At 58.4% G+C, this 18,292-nt stretch overlaps 3 protein-coding genes across 5 annotated transcripts in view; 1 reads left to right on the forward strand and 2 right to left on the reverse strand.

Annotated features, from left to right (window-relative positions):
- The first annotated feature begins 652 nt into the window (after positions 1-652).
- Positions 653-13,371, forward strand: LENG8 (leukocyte receptor cluster member 8). Of its 3 annotated transcripts, XM_017497967.2 has the most exons (16): positions 689-800; positions 2,736-2,828; positions 3,531-3,705; positions 4,070-4,171; positions 5,261-5,371; positions 6,122-6,374; positions 6,661-6,802; positions 7,062-7,265; positions 7,681-7,959; positions 8,036-8,176; positions 8,342-8,627; positions 9,416-9,517; positions 9,601-9,669; positions 9,769-9,898; positions 9,980-10,187; positions 12,126-13,371. In XM_017497967.2, the coding sequence occupies exons 2-16, from the start codon at positions 2,791-2,793 to the stop codon at positions 12,286-12,288; spliced, it is 2,403 nt and encodes an 800-aa protein (XP_017353456.1). In that variant the 5' UTR covers positions 689-800; positions 2,736-2,790; the 3' UTR covers positions 12,289-13,371. The 3 variants fall into 3 exon arrangements, with proteins under 3 accessions (XP_017353454.1, XP_017353453.1, XP_017353456.1); XM_017497965.2 differs by having other exon boundaries at positions 653-800; positions 9,980-13,371; XM_017497964.2 differs by having other exon boundaries at positions 653-790; positions 9,980-13,371.
- LENG9 (leukocyte receptor cluster member 9) lies at positions 13,153-15,121 on the reverse strand. The gene has a single exon (XM_017497968.2). The coding sequence runs from the start codon at positions 14,872-14,874 to the stop codon at positions 13,441-13,443; it is 1,434 nt and encodes a 477-aa protein (XP_017353457.1). The 5' UTR covers positions 14,875-15,121; the 3' UTR covers positions 13,153-13,440.
- Positions 15,122-15,828: 707 nt separating this feature from the next.
- CDC42EP5 (CDC42 effector protein 5) overlaps positions 15,829-18,292 on the reverse strand; it is a 7,226-nt gene continuing 4,762 nt past the window's right edge. The window contains exon 3 of the mRNA XM_017497970.2: positions 15,829-16,362. Coding sequence (XP_017353459.1) covers positions 15,901-16,362 — 462 coding nt within the window. The 3' untranslated portion in view covers positions 15,829-15,900. The remainder of the gene's footprint in view (positions 16,363-18,292) is intronic.

The raw sequence follows: 18,292 nt of genomic DNA on the forward strand, positions 1-18,292 counted from the left end.
TGAGCCACCGCGCCCGGCCCCTCACCGCTTTCTTTAACTTTATCATTCTCTTCCCGGGGCTTCCACACCACCTTGCTGTGGGCAATCCCGGAACTCATGTCACGCCGGTTTACGTTTAGGAACTGTAACGGCCCCCACTGATTCAGTCAAAACAAGGCTGCGGCCAGGGGCGGTGGCTCACGCCTGTCATCCCAGCATTTTGGGAGCCTGAAGCGGGCGGATCACCTGAGTTCAGGAGTTCGAGACCAGCCTGGCCAACACGATGAAATACCGTCTCTACTGAAAATACAAAAATTAGCCGGGCGTGGTGACGCGCACCTGTAATCCCAGCTACTCGGGAGGCTGAGGCAGGAGAATCGCTTGAACCTGGGAGGCGGAGGTTGCAGTGAGCCGAGATCGCGCCACCGTACTCCAGCCTGGGCGACAAAGCAAGACTCCGTCTCAAAAAACACCAAAAAAAACCCCCACCAAAAAACAGCAAGGCTGCGTGGGAGGCAGAGAGGCAGCAAACGCGGCCACGCTTGTCCCCTCGGGGCCACCGTTTCCATCCCGACTTCCGGCCTGCCTCAGGCGTAAGTGCGTGGGCGGGAAGGCGGGCTCAAGCGCAGCTTGTAGCGTTCATTGGCTGTGCTGGGCCGAGGAAGGCGGGGCGAGCCCGCCGCGTGACGTCAGGACGCCGCGGTCGGAACGTCGAAGCCAAAGGAGACGAGAGCCAGCCGAGTAGCCGAGTGCTGTGGTGATCGTGTTACTACTCGCTTTGGTGGCTGTTGGTGTGTCCCTGCAGCGAAAGGTCCTGGTTGGTAAGGGGAGCGGCCGGCGAGCAGGCGGGCAGAGACAGCGTCTCTTTTCGGTTTTGCGCCCCGTGAGCCCCGAGGCCTTCTCGGTCGTAGTGGCAGCGGACGCCTCCCGCGAGCGTCGACAGGGTGTGGCGGGGCAGGGGTAGCCTTTGCGCCTGCGCACCGGGCCTGGGGGCGCGCGGCCGGGCCCTAGCGCGCGTGCGCCGTCGTTTTCGTCTCCCCGCCCTTCCCTCGGAATTCTCGGGGCCCCGGTGCGCCCCTCACTCGCCATTTATTCGGCGGCTCCTGAGGGCGTGCGGTGTTGCCCCGGCGACGGGCGGCTCCTGAGCTGCTTTCTGGGGTCGTGGTGCGCAGGCGCGGCCCCACAGCGGCTCCGTGGACAGTCGTGGGGATCCGGGCGGCCTCCTCCACTCGGCGTCCCCCTTTGCCTTTGCCCAGCCTGCGGGACGGCCAGGTGCTCCCGGGAACCCAGACCTGGCGCCTGGGTCCTGTCCTCGTTCTTGAGACCGGTCCGGGAGTCCCCTGTCCAGTCCCCAACTCCTGACCTTACTTCTAATCTTCCTTTTGCCCGGGGGCTCCCCTTCGTGTGTCCCCGCCACGACCCCTCTTCTCCACTCACGCTCTGTGTCCTCCTTAAGGCCTTTGCGTTTCTAGGGCTTTCCCCAGCTCCACACTCCTCTTCCTGTCGTGTCAGCTTGTGAGACTTTCGGTTCTCCTGCGGGGTTCATTCTCCTACTTATCAGTTACCCCCTCGGAGTTGAGACCCCTCGGTCCTTGCCCCGGAGACACTCCACTTTTCTTCTAGTTTTCTCTACCTCATTCTTCATTCTTTGAACATGTTTAGGTCGTCTTTGGCATTCCCAAAGCCTTTTGTCTAGATACCCAACCAAGGTGATACCTCCCCTGGAAGCAGGCAGGGGTAGCCTTACTGAGGACTCCCACGTAGGTCTCTCCTCTGCTCTTCGGAGACCTTTTTGAAAAATCAGTCTCTCAGTGCTCAGAACCCATTTTTTCACGTTGGGGTTCACGTCGGCATTCTCCTCGGGAATGTGCAGTGTCCTCTGCTTCCAGGGATAACTTCCTGAAAATCCCCTTTTCCTCTCAAAATTTTCTTCTGCAGTGTTCTCCCACCTCCTTCCTCTTCTGCCTCGCTGCTCCCTGCAAGGCTTCCTTCTTCACAGAGTTCTCAGAAACCTTTCCATCATCTCAGCCTTAAGGGCTCCCTCAGGCTCTTCTCATTAGAGCATCCATCCTTTTGGTTGGGCTTCCTTTCACAACCCGTATTCCCTAGAATTCTTATTTTAGTTTTGTTTTGGAGATGGAGGTTCGCCCTCCTTGCCCAGGCTGGAGTGCAGTGGGGCGATCTCGGCCCATTGCAACCTCCACCTCCCGGGTTCAAGCGATTCTCCTGCCTTAGCCTCCCAAGGAGCTGGGATTACATGCTACCATGCCCGGCTAATTTTGTATTTAGTAAAGTTGGGGTCAGGCTGGTCTCAAACTCCTGACCTCAGGTGATCTGTCCACCTCAGCCTCCCAAAGTGGTGGAATTACAGGCGTGAGCCACTGCGCCCAGCCCCTAGAATTTTTTTTAGACCCTTTCCCCTTGATGGAGTAACCCCACCCTCTGGACCGTCCATCACACCCTGTCTTTTCTCGTGTGGATTTCAGACACTTCTCCTTCTCTTTGGGAAGGCCATCCCCTGTTCCCAAATTCTTCCTTTTCCACCTTGAGCACTACAAAGAGGCCAGGGGCTTCCCCTCATGCCCCGGCCTTTTAGTCCATACCCAGAACTCTTCAGATCCTTGACCTCAGTGGCTTTGTTGTCAGCCTCCCCTTTTCTGCCTGGCTTCTTTTGAGTCCATCTGCTTTTCTTCCCCACTTTGTGATAAACTTTTAGTTTCCTCTTAAGTCTTCCTAACACCTCCTTTTTCTCATAGACAGTGAAAAAGCATTCTGGCTCCCGAGGTCCACCCGTCATACCCCAAGGTCCAGATGGCGGCCAACGTGGGTGATCAGCGTAGCACAGATTGGTTAGTGGGGTGAGGGGGGCAGAGGCCACCGGGAGGGATGAGGAAGCAAGGCCCAGTGCTGTCCTCTGGGGTGGAGCCTCACGGGCTTAGGGGAAGTGATGCCACAATCCCTGGGGGTGGGGGTGGAGGTGGGGGCGAGGCAAACACAGAGGGAAGTATTTGATTGTGGTGTGGAGAGGGGTGAGCCTTCACCTCTCTGAGCTTTCATTTTTGACAGTACAGCACTTGCTTGGCAGAATTGTGGTGATTCATTCAAGCAAGTGTAATTAGGAGGCAGATTCCCAACATTCAATGCCCGGTTATTTGTTTGTTTTTCTGTTCGTTATTTTTTCTGAAAACAGTGTGATTACCTGCCGACTGGGGCTGTATTAGACAGAATTCATTGATTCATAAAAGACAGCCCTAGTAGGTGCCAGGCCCTGTGTTCAGTTTTGTGGGTTCTGTTAATTGTTTTGTTTGCTGGTTTTAACAACTGCTGTGGTGTGCCAGGCTTTGGGATAAGTATCTTAAGTAGGTGATCTCATTTATCTCTCCCAGAAGACGAAGCAGAAACCTTTTATCAGTATAGTACAGATTAGAAAATGTAGACTTAGATGGGAGTGACAGTGAGATCTGGGATTCAGAGGCTGGAAATTGCCTCCTAACTTGCCCACCTGTGTACCTTGGGGAGAACAGACGTGACCTGATGTCCTCTCTCTGCAGGTCTTCTCAGTACAGCATGGTGGCTGGGGCAGGCCGAGAGAATGGCATGGAGACGCCAATGCATGAGAACCCGGAGTGGGAGAAGGCCCGTCAGGCCCTAGCCAGCATCAGCAAATCCGGAGCTGCCGGCAGCTCTGCCAAGGCCAGCAGCAATGGGCCTGTGGCCAGCGCACAAGTGAGAAGGCCGCACGGGGCTGGGGGACCTTGAGCCAGTGGTTGTGGGAGAGACACAGCCTGATGTCCTCTTTATCAGTCAGGCAGGGAACATAAAAAGATGTTCCAGGGAATCTAAGAAAGGGAAAAGTTGTTTCCTTGAGGGATCCAGGGCGTGATGTGGTTCTGAAGAGGGAGGCCGTGTGCATGCCCCTGGTCTCGAGAATGTGTGAGTCTGATGGTTGAGACAGTGGCTCGCTTTGTGGATGCATGGACCCAGTGTCATTCCTTGGCCATTAACCACCAGTAGACACAGGCTAGCACTTTGGGGGCCATGTGCCTCTGCATTCGGGCTACTGACGGCACATGGGCCTCTCTTTCCACAGTATGTGTCGCAGGCAGAAGCCTCAGCTTTGCAGCAGCAGCAGTACTACCAGTGGTACCAGCAGTACAACTATGCCTACCCCTACAGCTACTACTATCCCATGGTGAGTGCCCAGTGGGTGGGGTGGGGTGGGGCAAGGTAGAAGCTGCCGATTGCAGCTGGGTGGTGGATGGACTGGAGATAGCAGTGCTAACTGCTCAGAAACCCTCTACTCGCCCACGAGCTAAACAAGTCGCCTCCTGTAGCCCCCTGTGAGCTGCAGATCCTACATACCCAGTTCTGGTCCCTTCTCTTTCTCCCCTCATTCCTCATGCTCATTCCGCCATGGCTATTGGAGCAGAGACCTTGGTGCCCACACCCGCCAGGCCCGCTCTTGCTTTGCCCTGGCTGCAGTGCTCCTGCGTTGCCGCCTCTTGGCGGTCTCTGCTCAGATGCTGCCTTCAGAGAGCCTCTACCTGACACACTAATTCTCTTTTTTTTTTTGAGATGGAGTCTTGCTCTGTCACCCAGACTGGAGTGCAGTGGTGTGATTTCAGTTCACTGCAGCCTCTGCCTCCTGGTTTAAGCAATTTTCCTGCCTAAGTCTCCTGAGTAGCTGGGACTACAGGCGTGCTCCACCGTGCCCGGCTAATTTTTGTATTTTTAAGAGAGATGGGGGTTTCACCATGTTGGTCATGCTGGTCTCGAACTACTGACCTAGTGGTCTGCCTGCCTCAGTCTCCCATAGTGCTGGGATTACAGGCATGAGTCACCATGCCTGGCCACACACTAAAGTAGCATTCCTGCTTTGCAGCCTGTTCTCCCTTTTTTTGCCTTTTTGTTGTTTGATGATACTTACTGCTGGATATATTACATGTTGATGTCTACAACCGGGCATGTTATTCAAGCACAAGCTTCATTAGAGCATGGGTTTTACTTTTTATTGTTCTGTGGTAGTGCTTAGGAGAGTTGCCGCTCAGTGTATGTTGATTATATTCTTCTGAGAACTAGCTAAGTGATACATGAGATTGATAGAGGTTTTTTTTTTTTTTTTTTTTTTTTTTTAAAATACATGAGAGGATGTGGTATATTAATAGAGTGTAGAGACCGTGAGGGATTGGTGGAGGGACATGGCGAGTGTAGTCCTTGAGCAGGCTGGGGAAGTGCAAAGGGCAGGCCTCCCACTAAAGCCGCCTTCCCTGCGCCTTTGCAGAGCATGTACCAGAGCTATGGCTCCCCCTCCCAGTATGGGATGGCCAGCTCCTATGGCACAGCCACACCCCAGCAGCCATCTGCACCCCAGCACCAAGGGACTCTGAACCAGGTAACACCCTAGCCCAGCTCCCATGTCCTGCACAAGCAGAGAAAGTGTTGATTTTTGAGTGGGCTGTCAATGAGGAATGGTCTGTGCTCTTTAAGCTGCTTTTTTTCTTCCCAGCAGCTCCTGATCTGAAAATGAGGAGGAGAAAGCATAGTGTTTGAACCTAGGGTGGGTTTAAGGCTGGGCCAAGGCCAGGGCTGAGATGGTGGGAACTTCTTTTCTTCCCCCAGCATGGTCACCCACACGTGTGCACATATGGGTCGGCTTTTGCATTTAAGATGCTACTTGGAGGAATGGCCGAGCTAGTGCACAGGAGGCAGGTAGACCTGGGTTTCATTCCCAGCTTGCCCCCACTTCCCTGGTGTAATTACTTACCCCATGGCCTCTGCATCTCCATCAGCTCTTGAAAGTGGGAAGGATAGTAGCCTCATTTTTGGGCTCACATGTGTCTTGTGCTCAGATGGTAGTGCTGGAGTGGGTGTGTTGTCAGTGGCTGTTACTCCAGCGATGAAATGCTACCAGCTGCCACTTCACAGCCTAGGGCCTTGGGAAAATGCTCAGTCTCTGAGCTGGAGTTGGCTGAGCTGTGGAAAGGGTTGTTAACAGATGCTAACCTCAGAGAGTAGCTGAGGACTTGGAATGAGCGTGCGTGGGAAGGTCAGGCAGAGTTGAGTGCTGAGCGCTGTGATGACCGAGTCCAAGCGCCAGCACCAGAATCTGCCCACCGTGCTCAGTGCTTGCTTCCTTCTGTAGCCACCAGTCCCCGGCATGGACGAGAGCATGTCGTACCAGGCTCCCCCTCAGCAGCTGCCCTCAGCCCAGCCCCCTCAGCCCTCAAACCCCCCACATGGGGCTCATGCGCTCAGTAGCGGCCCCCAGCCTGGGACGGCCCCAGCCACACAACACAGCCAGGCGGGGCCCGCCACGGGCCAGGCCTACGGGCCTCACACCTACAGTGAACCTGCCAAGCCCAAGAAGGGCCAACAGCTGTGGAACCGCATGAAGCGTAAGTTTGCAAAGCTGCGTGGAGGCCGAGGGATTGGGAGCCTTATGGAGCTCCGAGGTGTGATGCACGTGGTGTGTGCTGGGCCTATTTCTGGGTGTCATAATCTCTTGGCTTGGGGTGGGGCTGCTCTGGGCCTGGCACGTTTGTGCTGGAGCCTTCTCTAGAAGCTGATCTCTCCTCCCTGAATTTCCACTTCTGCTGCCCTTGAAGTCCTCAGTCTATATCCCCTGGGAGCCCCTGGAGGTGCTGGGGAGGGGCCTGACTCTAGCTTTTGCTGCCCTCACAGCAGCCCCTGGGACGGGAGGTCTCAAGTTCAACATCCAGAAGCGACCTTTTGCTGTTACTACCCAGAGCTTTGGCTCCAATGCTGAGGGCCAGCACAGCGGCTTTGGCCCCCAGCCCAACCCTGAGAAAGCTCAGAACCACAGGTGATGTCTTCCCCCTTGCCCCATCACAGCCCCGCACCACATTCAGCGTCTGTGGTCAGTCCCATTGGCCAGCTGCCCACCCTCAGCCACAGTGTGCGCCTCTGAACAGGGGAAAAGGACCCTGCCTTGGGGGTTGCTGTGAGCACTGAAGGAAAACACGTGGATTGTGTCCGGCTGTGTGTCAGCTCAGAGTGGTGGTGGTGATGGTCTTTTGAGTTTGGGATCCTCCCAACTGAGCCCCTCACCTGTCTTCCTGCAGCGGGTCCTCTGCCCGGGGCAACCTGTCTGGGAAGCCTGACGACTGGCCCCAGGACATGAAAGAGTATGTGGAGCGCTGCTTCACCGCCTGTGAGTCGGAGGAGGACAAGGACCGCACCGAGAAGCTGCTCAAGGAGGTGCTGCAGGCCCGGCTGCAGGACGGCTCTGCCTATACCATCGACTGGAGCCGGGAGCCGCTGCCAGGGTTAGTCCGGGTGGGGGCCTGGGGGGAAGGGCGATGCTGTGAGAGGCATGGACTGGGCATGGAGGCAGGAGAGCTGGGGATCCCAGGTACCAGGAGCTTCAAAGAGAAATGAGCCAGAAAGTTGGATTCTGGGGGAATGAAGTCCTGGTTGGAGGAGGCCAGTAGGGTAGGGTGGGGACCACAGGTGTGGGGGAGGTGTGCATGGCTCAGTGGTTAAGCGTATCCTCTGGACACAGAAAACCTTGGGTTTGTACTTCATTTCTCTACTATATTAGTTGAGCTGCCTGGGGTAAGGGCCTTTCATTTTGGAGGTGGTGTGTCCCCTGGGGTGGGTTGGTAGATTGAGGGAGGTGGTGGTGGCCGTCCTGCCAGTGTCTGGCGGGGTTGGTGATGCTCTGCCCTGCTGTATCCTCAGGCTGACCCGCGAGCCTGTGGCTGAGAGCCCCAAGAAGAAGCGGTGGGAAGCCCCTAGCAGTCTTCATCCTCCTAGAGGGGCAGGCTCGGCGACAAGGGGCGGGGGTGCCCCATCCCAGCGAGGGACACCGGGAGCTGGGGGTGCTGGTCGAGCCCGGGGCAACAGCTTCACCAAGTTTGGCAACCGCAATGTCTTCATGAAGGACAACAGCTCTTCTTCCAGCACCGACTCCCGCTCCCGCTCCTCCTCCAGGTCTCCAACGCGCCACTTCCGCAGAAGGTGCCGAGACTCCGGGCTGGGGGCTGTGCAGGGGGCAGGGGCGTTTCAGGCCTGACCTTCCTGCTTCTTCCTGCAGTGACTCCCACTCAGACTCCGACAGTTCCTACTCAGGGAATGAGTGTCACCCTGTGGGCCGCAGGAACCCGCCCCCTAAGGGCCGGGGTGGCCGAGGGGCCCACATGGACCGGGGCCGAGGCAGGGCACAGCGTGGGAAGAGGTAAGACTGGGCGGGGCCTGAGACACAGGCCAGGGTAGAGGAGGGTGCTGGGGACCCAAGGAGGAGGAGGAAGAGGGCAGACAGGTGGACAGCCAGCTGCCAAAGAGGGGAGGCTGGAGGGTGGCTGAAGATGCCTCTTGCTTACCGTGCCTCGCCCTTTCCTAGGCATGATCTGGCTCCCACCAAGCGCAGTCGAAAGAAGATGGCGGCGCTGGAGTGTGAGGACCCCGAGCGTGAGCTGAAGAAGCAGAAGCGGGCAGCCCGCTTCCAGCACGGACACTCCCGTCGCCTGCGGCTCGAGCCCCTGGTGCTGCAGATGGGCAGCCTGGAGGGCAGCGGGGCTGACCCTGACTGGCAGGAGCTGCAGATCGTGGGCACCTGCCCCGACATCACCAAGCACTACCTGCGTCTCACCTGTGCTCCTGACCCGTCCACTGTGCGCCCTGTGTCTGTAAGTGCCCAGGCAGGGCAGTCCTCCTCGAGGCGGGGCTGACTCAGCACCCAGGGAGGGGGGCAGAGGCCACATGGGCTGGGGTGTGGCAGGGCCCTGAGCCTGGCTGGTTGGTGATCTGAGAGGAATGTGAAGGTGAACGGCTGTCCTGGAGCCCTGTGTGTGGGGTGTGCGGCGTTTGCTGGGGAATCACTTGACCTTTGGGCCTGGGTCCCTGGCTTAGGTGACACAAAACGTGAAGCCTTCTCCCAGGCCCCGGGGCTGTGGGGCATGGGTGGCTGTGCTTGCAGTGTTGGGTGTAGTCAGTGCTCTGCTGTAGAACCTGTCAACAGCCATGTGCCTATAGAGAAATGCGTGTGGGGGATCCACTCTTAACCTATGTCTTATTTTTTGTTCTTGTTTTTTTTGAAGACAGTCTTACTCTGTCATCTGGGCTGCAGTGCAGTGTCGTAATCTTGGCTCACTGCAACCTCCGTCCTGGCTTCAAGTGATTCTCCTGCCTCCGCCTCCCGAGTGGCTGGGATTATAGGCGTGAGCCACCATGCCTGGCTCATTTTTGTATTTTTAGTAGAGACAGGGTTTCAGCATGTTGGCCAGACTGGTCTCAAACTCCTGACCTCAGGTGATCCGCCCACCTCAGCCTCCCAAAGTGCTGGGATTACAGGTGTGAGCCACCGCATCCGGCCTTTTGTTTTTCAGTTTATTGTAACTTTCCCATCAAATAAGTGGGAGCCCTTGTACTCCGTCCCTGAGTTGTACCCTGAGTGTTCATTCATTTCCCTTTCCAGGTTTTGAAAAAATCGCTGTGCATGGTCAAGTCCCACTGGAAAGAGAAGCAGGATTACGCGTTTGCCTGTGAGCAGATGAAGTCCATCCGGCAGGATCTGACAGTAAGGCTCGAGCTGGGAGGGCCTGGCCTTAGCCGGTGCTGCCCCCGCTCCCTGTGACTCTTGTTTCTGCCCTGCCACCCCAGGTGCAGGGCATCCGCACGGAGTTCACGGTAGAGGTGTATGAGACCCATGCCCGGATTGCCTTGGAGAAGGTGAGCTGGCCTTTGCAGGCTCCCCAGCCCCTTTCCTGCTACCTTTCTGTCCTCAGCGCCCTTACTCTGCTCCCTTCCTTCCGTGCCTCTGCCCTCCAGGGTGACCACGAAGAGTTTAACCAGTGCCAGACGCAGCTGAAGTCGCTATACGCCGAGAATTTGCCTGGCAACGTGGGCGAGTTCACTGCCTACCGAATCCTCTACTACATCTTCACCAAGAACTCAGGAGGTGAGCCCCAGCCCCCAGGACAGAGGTCGCGGTGCTAGGGTCGAGCCCTGCTGTGATTGACACCCTTGGTCTTGGCCCTAGACATCACCACGGAGCTGGCGTACCTCACACGGGAACTGAAGGCAGATCCTTGTGTGGCCCATGCCTTGGCACTAAGGACAGCCTGGGCCCTGGGCAACTACCACCGCTTCTTCCGGCTCTACTGCCACGCACCCTGCATGTCTGGCTACCTCGTGGATAAGTTTGCAGATCGGGAGCGCAAGGTTGCCCTCAAGGCCATGATCAAAACGTATGTGGTGCCAAGCTCCCTTCTGCCCTTGCTCTTCCCATCCTTCCGCCTCACAGCTCCCCTCAGACGAGATCCTGGCCCCAGGCCTCCTCCAGCCCCGGACCCTTGTCCTGGTCCTTTTTCCACCTCTGTTTTCTACTCAGTCCTCCTCTTTCCAGTCCTCATGCTTTCCTTCTTGGCCACCTCTGTGTTCCGGGTCTCTCCTCCCTGTCTCCCCACTGTTGCCAGCTCACTGCCTGTGGAGCCTCTTCTCCATCCCGTCTCTGTTTCTCTTCCTCCTGTCCTCACCTGCGTGGACCCCCTAGTTCACTCCGTGTTCTGGGCTTCCTCCCCTCTCTCTGCTTTCTCAGCTTCTCACTGTGCTCCCACTCCGCAGAGACCATCTAGACAGTCTCTGGTCCAACAGGACAAGGCCCATTCCCACTCAGCTCCTTTGAGAGCACCAGAAAGGCTTAGGGAGGCCCCTGTGATGAGACCACACTGGGCACCACATTGAAGGCCCTTGGACAGGCCACACCCCAGTGTGTGTTCTTTGTTCACTAGATAGGGTGTCTGGCCTGTTGTGGTTAGGGAAGAGTTGCTTGACTGACATTTAGATGTGTGGTTCTCGGTCTGGTGATTGAGGTGACCCCGGGTGATGGGCAGTGTCGAGAGAGGTTTTCAGTTGTCTCAGCAACAGGATGCTCCTGGTATCTAGTGAGTGCAGGCCAGGGTGCCGCCCCACCACAGTCATCGGGCCCCAGAGGTCAGTCTTGCCAGGTGGATAAATTCTGGTCAAATAGGTCGACCATAGATTGGAAAGCCCTCAAATGCCTGGCCAGCTGGCCCTCTGCCTGAGGTCACAGTCACAGCATGGTTTGGAGCTAGGAAACTCATTCTGGGATCTAGTTTGGATCAAGCTGACTTGAGGGAGAGGCTGAGTCAGGGATGGTTCAGAGGAGCAGATCAGTATGTAGGGTACAGTGCACAGAACTCCCTTACCAGCTGGGGAAGTGAGAAGGAAGGGAGGCAAGGAGGCTGCCCAGCCTGCTGCTGCCTGATGGGCCCCGTGGACGGTGGCTCTCCAGCTTCAGTGCTGCACTGAAGGGGCGTGTGGTTGGGTCAGCGTCCCTGTTAATTGATATATGATTGGCCTTGGTTGGGGACATAGCCATGAGTGCCCCTTGTGGGTGGGGCCCTAGTCTGTCATTGACCTTACTGTCTCAGCACCTTGCTCACAAGGAGGCTGACCCTGCCCTGCCAGCTGAGACTGGGAGATGGAGTGGGCTGTGATCCCAGGGCCTCCATGAGGCTCTGGCATTGGAGCAGACGTGCGTTCTAGGACTTGGGGCCCTCACGCGGTGCACTCCTCCTTTGGTTACTGTGTGTGTGGAAAGGGTAGGGCCGCATCGCCTGTGGAAGGAGGTTCAGGGAGCTCTGAGGACCTGGCTCGTGCCAGATGCTCAGCCAGTAATATCTTAGTATCAGCCAGCAGTGACTGCTTTCAGTGTGCAGTGGTGAGTGCTGGCTGGCACCTGTGCCTGGCTTCCCAAAGGCACTATGATGCAGGGCAGGGGAAGCTGTGAGGGCTGGGTCCCCACCGTGGCCCTGCCAGGCCTGCCATCCCCAACCCCTGCTGTGTGCTGCTCCCTCCATCTGGCCCCTGCCCTCAGCCAGCGGAGGAGCCCACTGGGCCCTTCCCTTCCTGTCCCCTCTCCTCCCTGGCCCCTGCACAGGTAAGTGAGGGTGAGGGGGGGCACAGCTGGGGACTGGGGCCACTCACCCCACCCCGGGCCCCCCCGAGCCCCTGAGGTAGGGAGGCTGGGAGGCAGGTGGGGAAGCTAGCAGGTTCTGTGCTGAGGAAACCCTGTGGGTACCCGAATGGGGGGGCCTCCCTGATTGTGGGGCCCTCCCCTGCCCTCCCGCCCGCCTCATCACCTTCTCCTCTTGTCTCCATAGCTTCCGCCCTGCGCTGCCAGTCTCCTACCTGCAGGCCGAGCTGGCCTTCGAGGGCGAGGCCGCCTGCCGGGCCTTCCTAGAGCCCCTGGGCCTGGCCTACACGGGCCCGGAGAACTCCAGCATCGACTGCCGCCTCAGCCTGGCGCAGCTGTCAGCCTTCTGAGCACCCAGCGAGGAGGGGGCGGGGGCAGGGGCTGCAGCCCCCAGCGCTGCCTTTGCGGATTCTGTTTTTGAGCCGTGGACTTGGGTTGTAAATTTATTTGCGGGGAGTGGGCTCCAGGAAGAGCCACCGTCCCTGCCCCCGTTTTCCCAGCGGGGAGTCTGTACAGAGATTTTTCTACGTTTTTATTTTTTGTCTCAGAGGGATGGGACTGGGGAGGAGGGGATGGGCAGCGGAGGGTTGGGGGCATGGTCTGCAGGCTCATCTGTGTCCGCCTTTCACTCCACTAATGCTGTCTCAGTGTTTTCTCTCTCTCTCTTTCGAGCTTGCACTCCGGTACCCGACCCAGCGCCCTGGCCCATCCCATGCCGGGGGGCCGGTGGAAAGAAGACAGGCCGTCCAGCCCATGCCCGCCTGCGGCGGGGGCACCCAGCAAGCCCGCCCACCGCCTGCTGCCTCACCTGCCTCACCACAGACTCTTGTTCCCAGCCCCATGGGGCCTCCGTGTTTGGGGTGAGGGGAGCTGCTTAGAGACTGTGCCCGTCCTCGGCCCCCCACCCTGAAGTGCCAGCACCACCAGCACCAGATCTTCCGCCGCCACACCGCACTGAGGACACGCCGGCTGGGCCGCCTCGTCTCAAGTTGTATTAAGTTGTCTTCGTGTCCCCTCCTCCCTCTGCCCCCAATGTTTCTTCTGATTTTTTTTTCCCCTTTCGCTCCCTCCTCCCCACATTCCTCCCTTGGTTCAGCACAGGTAAAATGGTTCCCTTCCTTCCCTGCCTTCATGGATCACCAGCTCACGTCATGTTTCCTTCTCTTTTCTTTGTGTGTGTGTTTAAGTTATTTTTCTTCGTCCTCTCCCTTTTCTTTTTGGCCCTCCCTCCCTCCCTCTTCTGCCATGTAACTGGAGGATGTGCTATGAGTTTGCAAACAGCTGGACTGTCAGGCTGCTTTTTTTCCAGATGTTCCTCCTCTGCCTCCCCTTCCCCTCCTCTCCCCTCCCTTTCCTTCCTTCCTTCCTTTCCTTGGAGCACTGAGCACCATTTGGAAGCTTAAGAGAAACCAAAATTAAAGAGAGAGAGAGAGCCGCGTTCCCGCAGTGTCTTCCTTGCGTGGGCTGTTGGCATCCCTTCTGTCTCTAGAGGTCTGGGGGTGTCACTCCAGCGGGATCTCAAACAGGGGTTGGAAGGGCCCCCCTGTCCTCCCCATACGGCACAGCCAGAGTGTCTGCAAGGGCTGGCATCCCACCTCCTGGCTGAGGCTGAACTCCAGCTTGGGGAGGTGGACTTGGGAACCGTGGGGCACCTTGGCCAGGGTGAGGTGCGGGTGCAGCTGCCCTGGAGACTGTAGCACTCTTAGCCCCTCGACTTCCAGCCTCTGGCTCAGCACTTGTGCCATGCCTTCCAGTGTGGGAGAGGGTGGGGCACAGAGCACATGTGGGCCCAGGAGGACCAGCTCCCTAAAGTTCAGCCGAGGGGGTGCGTTTAGCCCCGGGGCCAAGAGGGCCCGTCTCAGAGCCGCAATGGCGGCCGCCTCCTCTCCAGTGCCTGCCAGTCGCAGCAGGGCCAGCGTCAGGTGCAGGTTCTGGGTGGGCACCAGGAACTCAGCGCAGTGCGGGGCCACGTGGACTAAGTATTCCTGGGCCTTGGTCACTTCTGCTTGTAGCCCAGGCTCAGTCACCATGAGGGCCACAAAATGTGTGGGGCGTGGCTGACGAGGTGCTGCAGCACTAGCCAGGCCGGACCCTTTGCTCTCAGGCCAGGCTACAGGACCCCATTCGGCTTCTGTCTCCTTAGTGGAGTCCCCCGGGGCTGCCAGGGCTTCCTTGCACCACAGCTCTGAGGTCCTGGCGGCCGCTGTTGGCTTCAGTGCCCCCTCAGTCCCTTCTGCGAGGCATCCTTTTGGGGCCGGTGTTCCCAAAGCAGCTGTGTCCAGCGCCCTCTCCTGGGCCGCCTCCAGCTCTCCGGGCTCCTCCCCGCCTGGCTCCTGGTTCTCTGTGCACAGCGGCCTTGTGCTCCCTCGCCCGGGGGCAGCCTGGGCCTCCTGCCCTGTTCCCGCCAGTGTCCACTCGGCGTCCTCCGCCCCGTGGCCGCCCTCACTGCACAGCGCGTCCAGGATGGTGGGCCCGCGCCCCGCCGCTGAGCCAGAGCCGAAGACGAGGTCGGTGCGCGAGGCGCGGTCCCACACTAGGCGGCCGCGGAAGCGGAAGAAGCGAACGCGGTGCTGGGGCACGGCCAGCACGCCCGGCCCGAGCGCCGCCAGCGGCTCGTCCCAGCAGAAGGCGTTGAAGGGCTCCTCGCGCACGCCCAGGAAACGGTCGGCGTACCCCACCGAGAAGTCGGCGGGGTCGAGGCGAGGGTCCCAGCGGATGCGCCGGATGACGTCCGCGGCTGTACGCAGCGGCGGCTTCTTGGCCCCGGCCTCGGGCTGCGCCTCGCGGCCAGGCGGCGCCGGCGCCCCGGGGTGGGGCTGGCGGCAGCGGGCGCCGAAGCGGCAGCGGCCTTCCAGGAAGAAGCGGCAGGCCGGCGGGGGCATGGGCTCCGTGGCGGTGGCTTCCTGCGGCAACTCCGGCTCTCTGGCCGCCGCCATGGGTGCGGGGAACTGGCGCGCCCGCCGCTCAGACCAGGTCGCCCAGCCTGGATGCCCCGAGTCTCACCCGACAGTGGCGTCAGCGGCCCTTGCTCCGGCCCCGCCCAGGGGACCACGCCCCGGGCCCCAGCGAGGACTCTGGCCCAGTTCTCAGGACTTCCCGGCTGCGCCCTCCCCCAGTGCTAGGAAAGCAAGCTCCGTCCGGGCTGCGGCAGTCTTGGCCTCCCAGGGCTCTTCGGAGCCGGGCCCCGCCCGTTTCCCAGTGGTATCTGTGTGCTGCCTCTTTCCGGCTGATTTACATGTGTGCCCGCCCCCTCCAGGTGATTTACATGTGGTGCCCAGCCCCTCTCCCGGTGATTTGCATGTGTTCCCCGCCCCTTCCTGGGTGATTTACATGTGCGCTCCCACCCTATTCCGTGTGATTTAGGTGTGCCCCGCCCCTGAGGGGGACGTCTTTAAAGAACCTGGACTCGACCCGTCTGAGTGAGTTACATTTGCGGCCCCGCCCCTCTAGGAATGTTCAGAGAACCTGGCCCCTCAGTCATTTGCACGTTCGCAGAGAGATGGGACCTTAAAGAGCCAGGACGCCTGCAGACCCTTCCTCCACGGAGACCAGGCCCGTCCTGCTCTAAAAGGGTACCCAGACACTTCCCTCTGCGGCCGCTCCCAGAGTAAAGGGCGGCTCCGCCCGGTGGAGTCCACCTGAGGCATGCAGGGCCAGAAAGGCTCCCGGGACGGCAGCACTCGGCAGCCCCGACTCGGCTGGCCCCGCGGTGGCTGTCTGGCCCGTCCCCAGGAGCACGTACGGCCGGCGGAAGCGCTCAGTATTTGATGGACGGGATTGCGGGAGCGGCCGCCTCTGTAAGGGGCACTGCCTGGCCACGCCCTCGGACCCTCTTAAAGGAGCCGCACCCCACGTCATCCCTTCCCACGTGCAAAGTGAAAAGTCAGAGCCCGGGCACACACTTGGCCGTTTATGTATACAGAAGTTGGGTGCAGCGCAGGAAGGGAAGGGAAGTGGGGAGCCTAGAGGCCGATGACGTCGTCCAGCTCCAGGTCCGCGTTGGAGCGGCAGCAAGCCTCGGGGCGCTGCGTCCCGGAGCGGGGTTCCGCGTCGGGCTTGGCGGCAGCCGCGTCCGGGCGCTCTGCGTCCATGACGCCTAGCACCGCGTCCAGCATGGAGGGCCCCAGATCCAGGTGGAAGGACAGCAGAGGGTCGGCCGGCGCGGGCGTGCGGAGGGCAGGCGCGGCGGGCTGCGGGACGGCGGGCGGCGGCGGGGAGCGCGGGGCTCCCGCAGGGGGCGCTCGTGGCTCGGGGGGCGGCCCGCCGCCGTGGCGGCTCAGGAACGAGGTGTCCCCGAAGGCGTCGCCGCCGCGCCCCACGTGCAGCGTGTGCCGGAAGTCGCCGAGCGGCGCGGAGATGGACAGGGCGCCGCGATCCGGCCGCTTCTTGGGCTGCGCGGGGCCCAGCTGCTTCAGCACGGGCATCTGCGAGGGGCACGGGAGGGTCAGCGCGGCCCCGGCGCGGGGCTCGCAGCTGCGCGGCTGCTCAAAGGATGCTCTTGGTGAGAGGACGATGGGGCCTGGTTCCCGTTTTTTTTTGTTTTTGTTTTTTGACTTTTTGTTTTTTGAGACAGGCTGGAGTGCAGTGGCGCGATCTCAGTTCACTGCAACCTCTGCCTCCCGAGTTCAAGCGATTCTCCTGCCTCAGCCTCCTGAGTAGCTGGAATTACAAGCATGCAGCACCATGCCTGACTAATCTTTGTATTTTTAGTAGAGATGGGGTTTCGCTGTGTTGACCAGGATGCTCTCCATCTCTTGACCTCGTGATCCGCCTGCCTCGGCCTCCCAAAGTGCTGGGATTACAGGCATGAGTCACTGTGCCCGGCCCAATTTTTGTATTTTTGTAGAGGCGAGGGTTTCACCAAGTTGGCCAGGCTGGTCTTGAACTCCTGACCTCAGGTGATCCACCCACCTCGGCCTCCCAAAGTGTTGGGATTACAGGTGTGAGCCACCGCGTCCAGCCTCCAATTTTACAGATGGGGAAGATGAGAGACTCCAGGAGGTCCCACGGGCACAGCTGCTGAGCTCACATTCAGATAGAGGTTTGCCTAACCTGACTCCAGAATCCCCATGACCACCACGCTATGCCGATCCTCCTAAGAGCCAATACTTGAGCTTTCCTAGAGGCCAAGTAACCAACTATTTCACAAACCCTTCAGAGTGCTTCCCAGACTTGACTGATAGAAAACTCCGGCTTGTTGGCCGGTGGCTCATGCCAGTAATCCCAGCACTTTGGGAGGCTGAGGCGAGTGGATCACTTGAGGCCAGGAGTTCGAGACCAGCCTGAGCAACATGGCAAAACCCCATCTCTATAAAAAATGCAAAAATTAGCCGGATGTGGTGGTGCAAACCTGTAATCCCAGCTAAAGTAGGAGAATCGCTTGAACCCCGGAGGCAGAGGTTGTAGGGAGCCGAGATCGTGCCACTGCACTCCAGCCTGGGCTACAGGACTGAAACCCTGTCTCAATAAAAAGAAGAAGAAAAAAAAAAAAAACTCCAGCTTGTCAAAGATGGAAATTCCCAAGCTCCTTTCCTGAAGTCAGGGCTGACTTTGTCCATTAAGCAAAGCATATCCTGCCTAGAGCCCACCACATACGTGAGGAAGAGGCCTAGAGCCCACCACGTACACGAGGAAGAGGCCCAGGCAGGCTTTGCCTAGGGTGCATTTTATGATTTGAATTACAGTCCTTGGTACCTGTGGGTTCTGCATCAGCAGATTCAGTCAACTGCTGATCAAAAATTTTGGGGAAAAAATACAGTAATAAGGAACGAGTATGAGTTTCAAACAATATAACGATTATTTGCAAAGCATTTATATTGTATTATGCATTATAAGTAATCTCGAGATGATTTAAAGGGTAGGAGAGGATGTATATAGGTTATATGCAAATACTAGGCCATTTTGTATCAGAGACTTAAACATCTGCAGATTTTGCTATCCATGGGGGATCCAGAACCACTCTCATCACAGTGACCAAAGGGCAACTGTACTTGATCTTCAAAGACTACAACCTAACAACATGATATCTTATGTTTTCTAAAATAATAATAATACAAATTCCCTAGCTGGGTGTGGTGGCTCACGCCTGTAATCCCAGCACTTTGGGAGGCCTAAGCGGGCAGATCACCTGAAGTCAGGACTTTGAGACCAGCCTGACTAACATGGTGAAACCCTGTCTCTACTAAAAAAATACAGAATTAGCTGGTCGTGATGGTGCATGCCTGTAATCCCAGCTACTTGGGGGACTGAGGCAGGAGAATCACTTGAACTTGGGAGGCAGATGTTGCAGTGAGCTGAGATCGCGCCACTGCACTCCAGCCTGGGTGACAGAGCATGACTTCATCTCAAAAAAAA

Source organism: Cebus imitator, unplaced genomic scaffold (assembly GCF_001604975.1).
Source record: "Cebus imitator isolate Cc_AM_T3 unplaced genomic scaffold, Cebus_imitator-1.0 Scaffold235, whole genome shotgun sequence".
NCBI classification, from domain to species: domain Eukaryota; kingdom Metazoa; phylum Chordata; class Mammalia; order Primates; family Cebidae; genus Cebus; species Cebus imitator.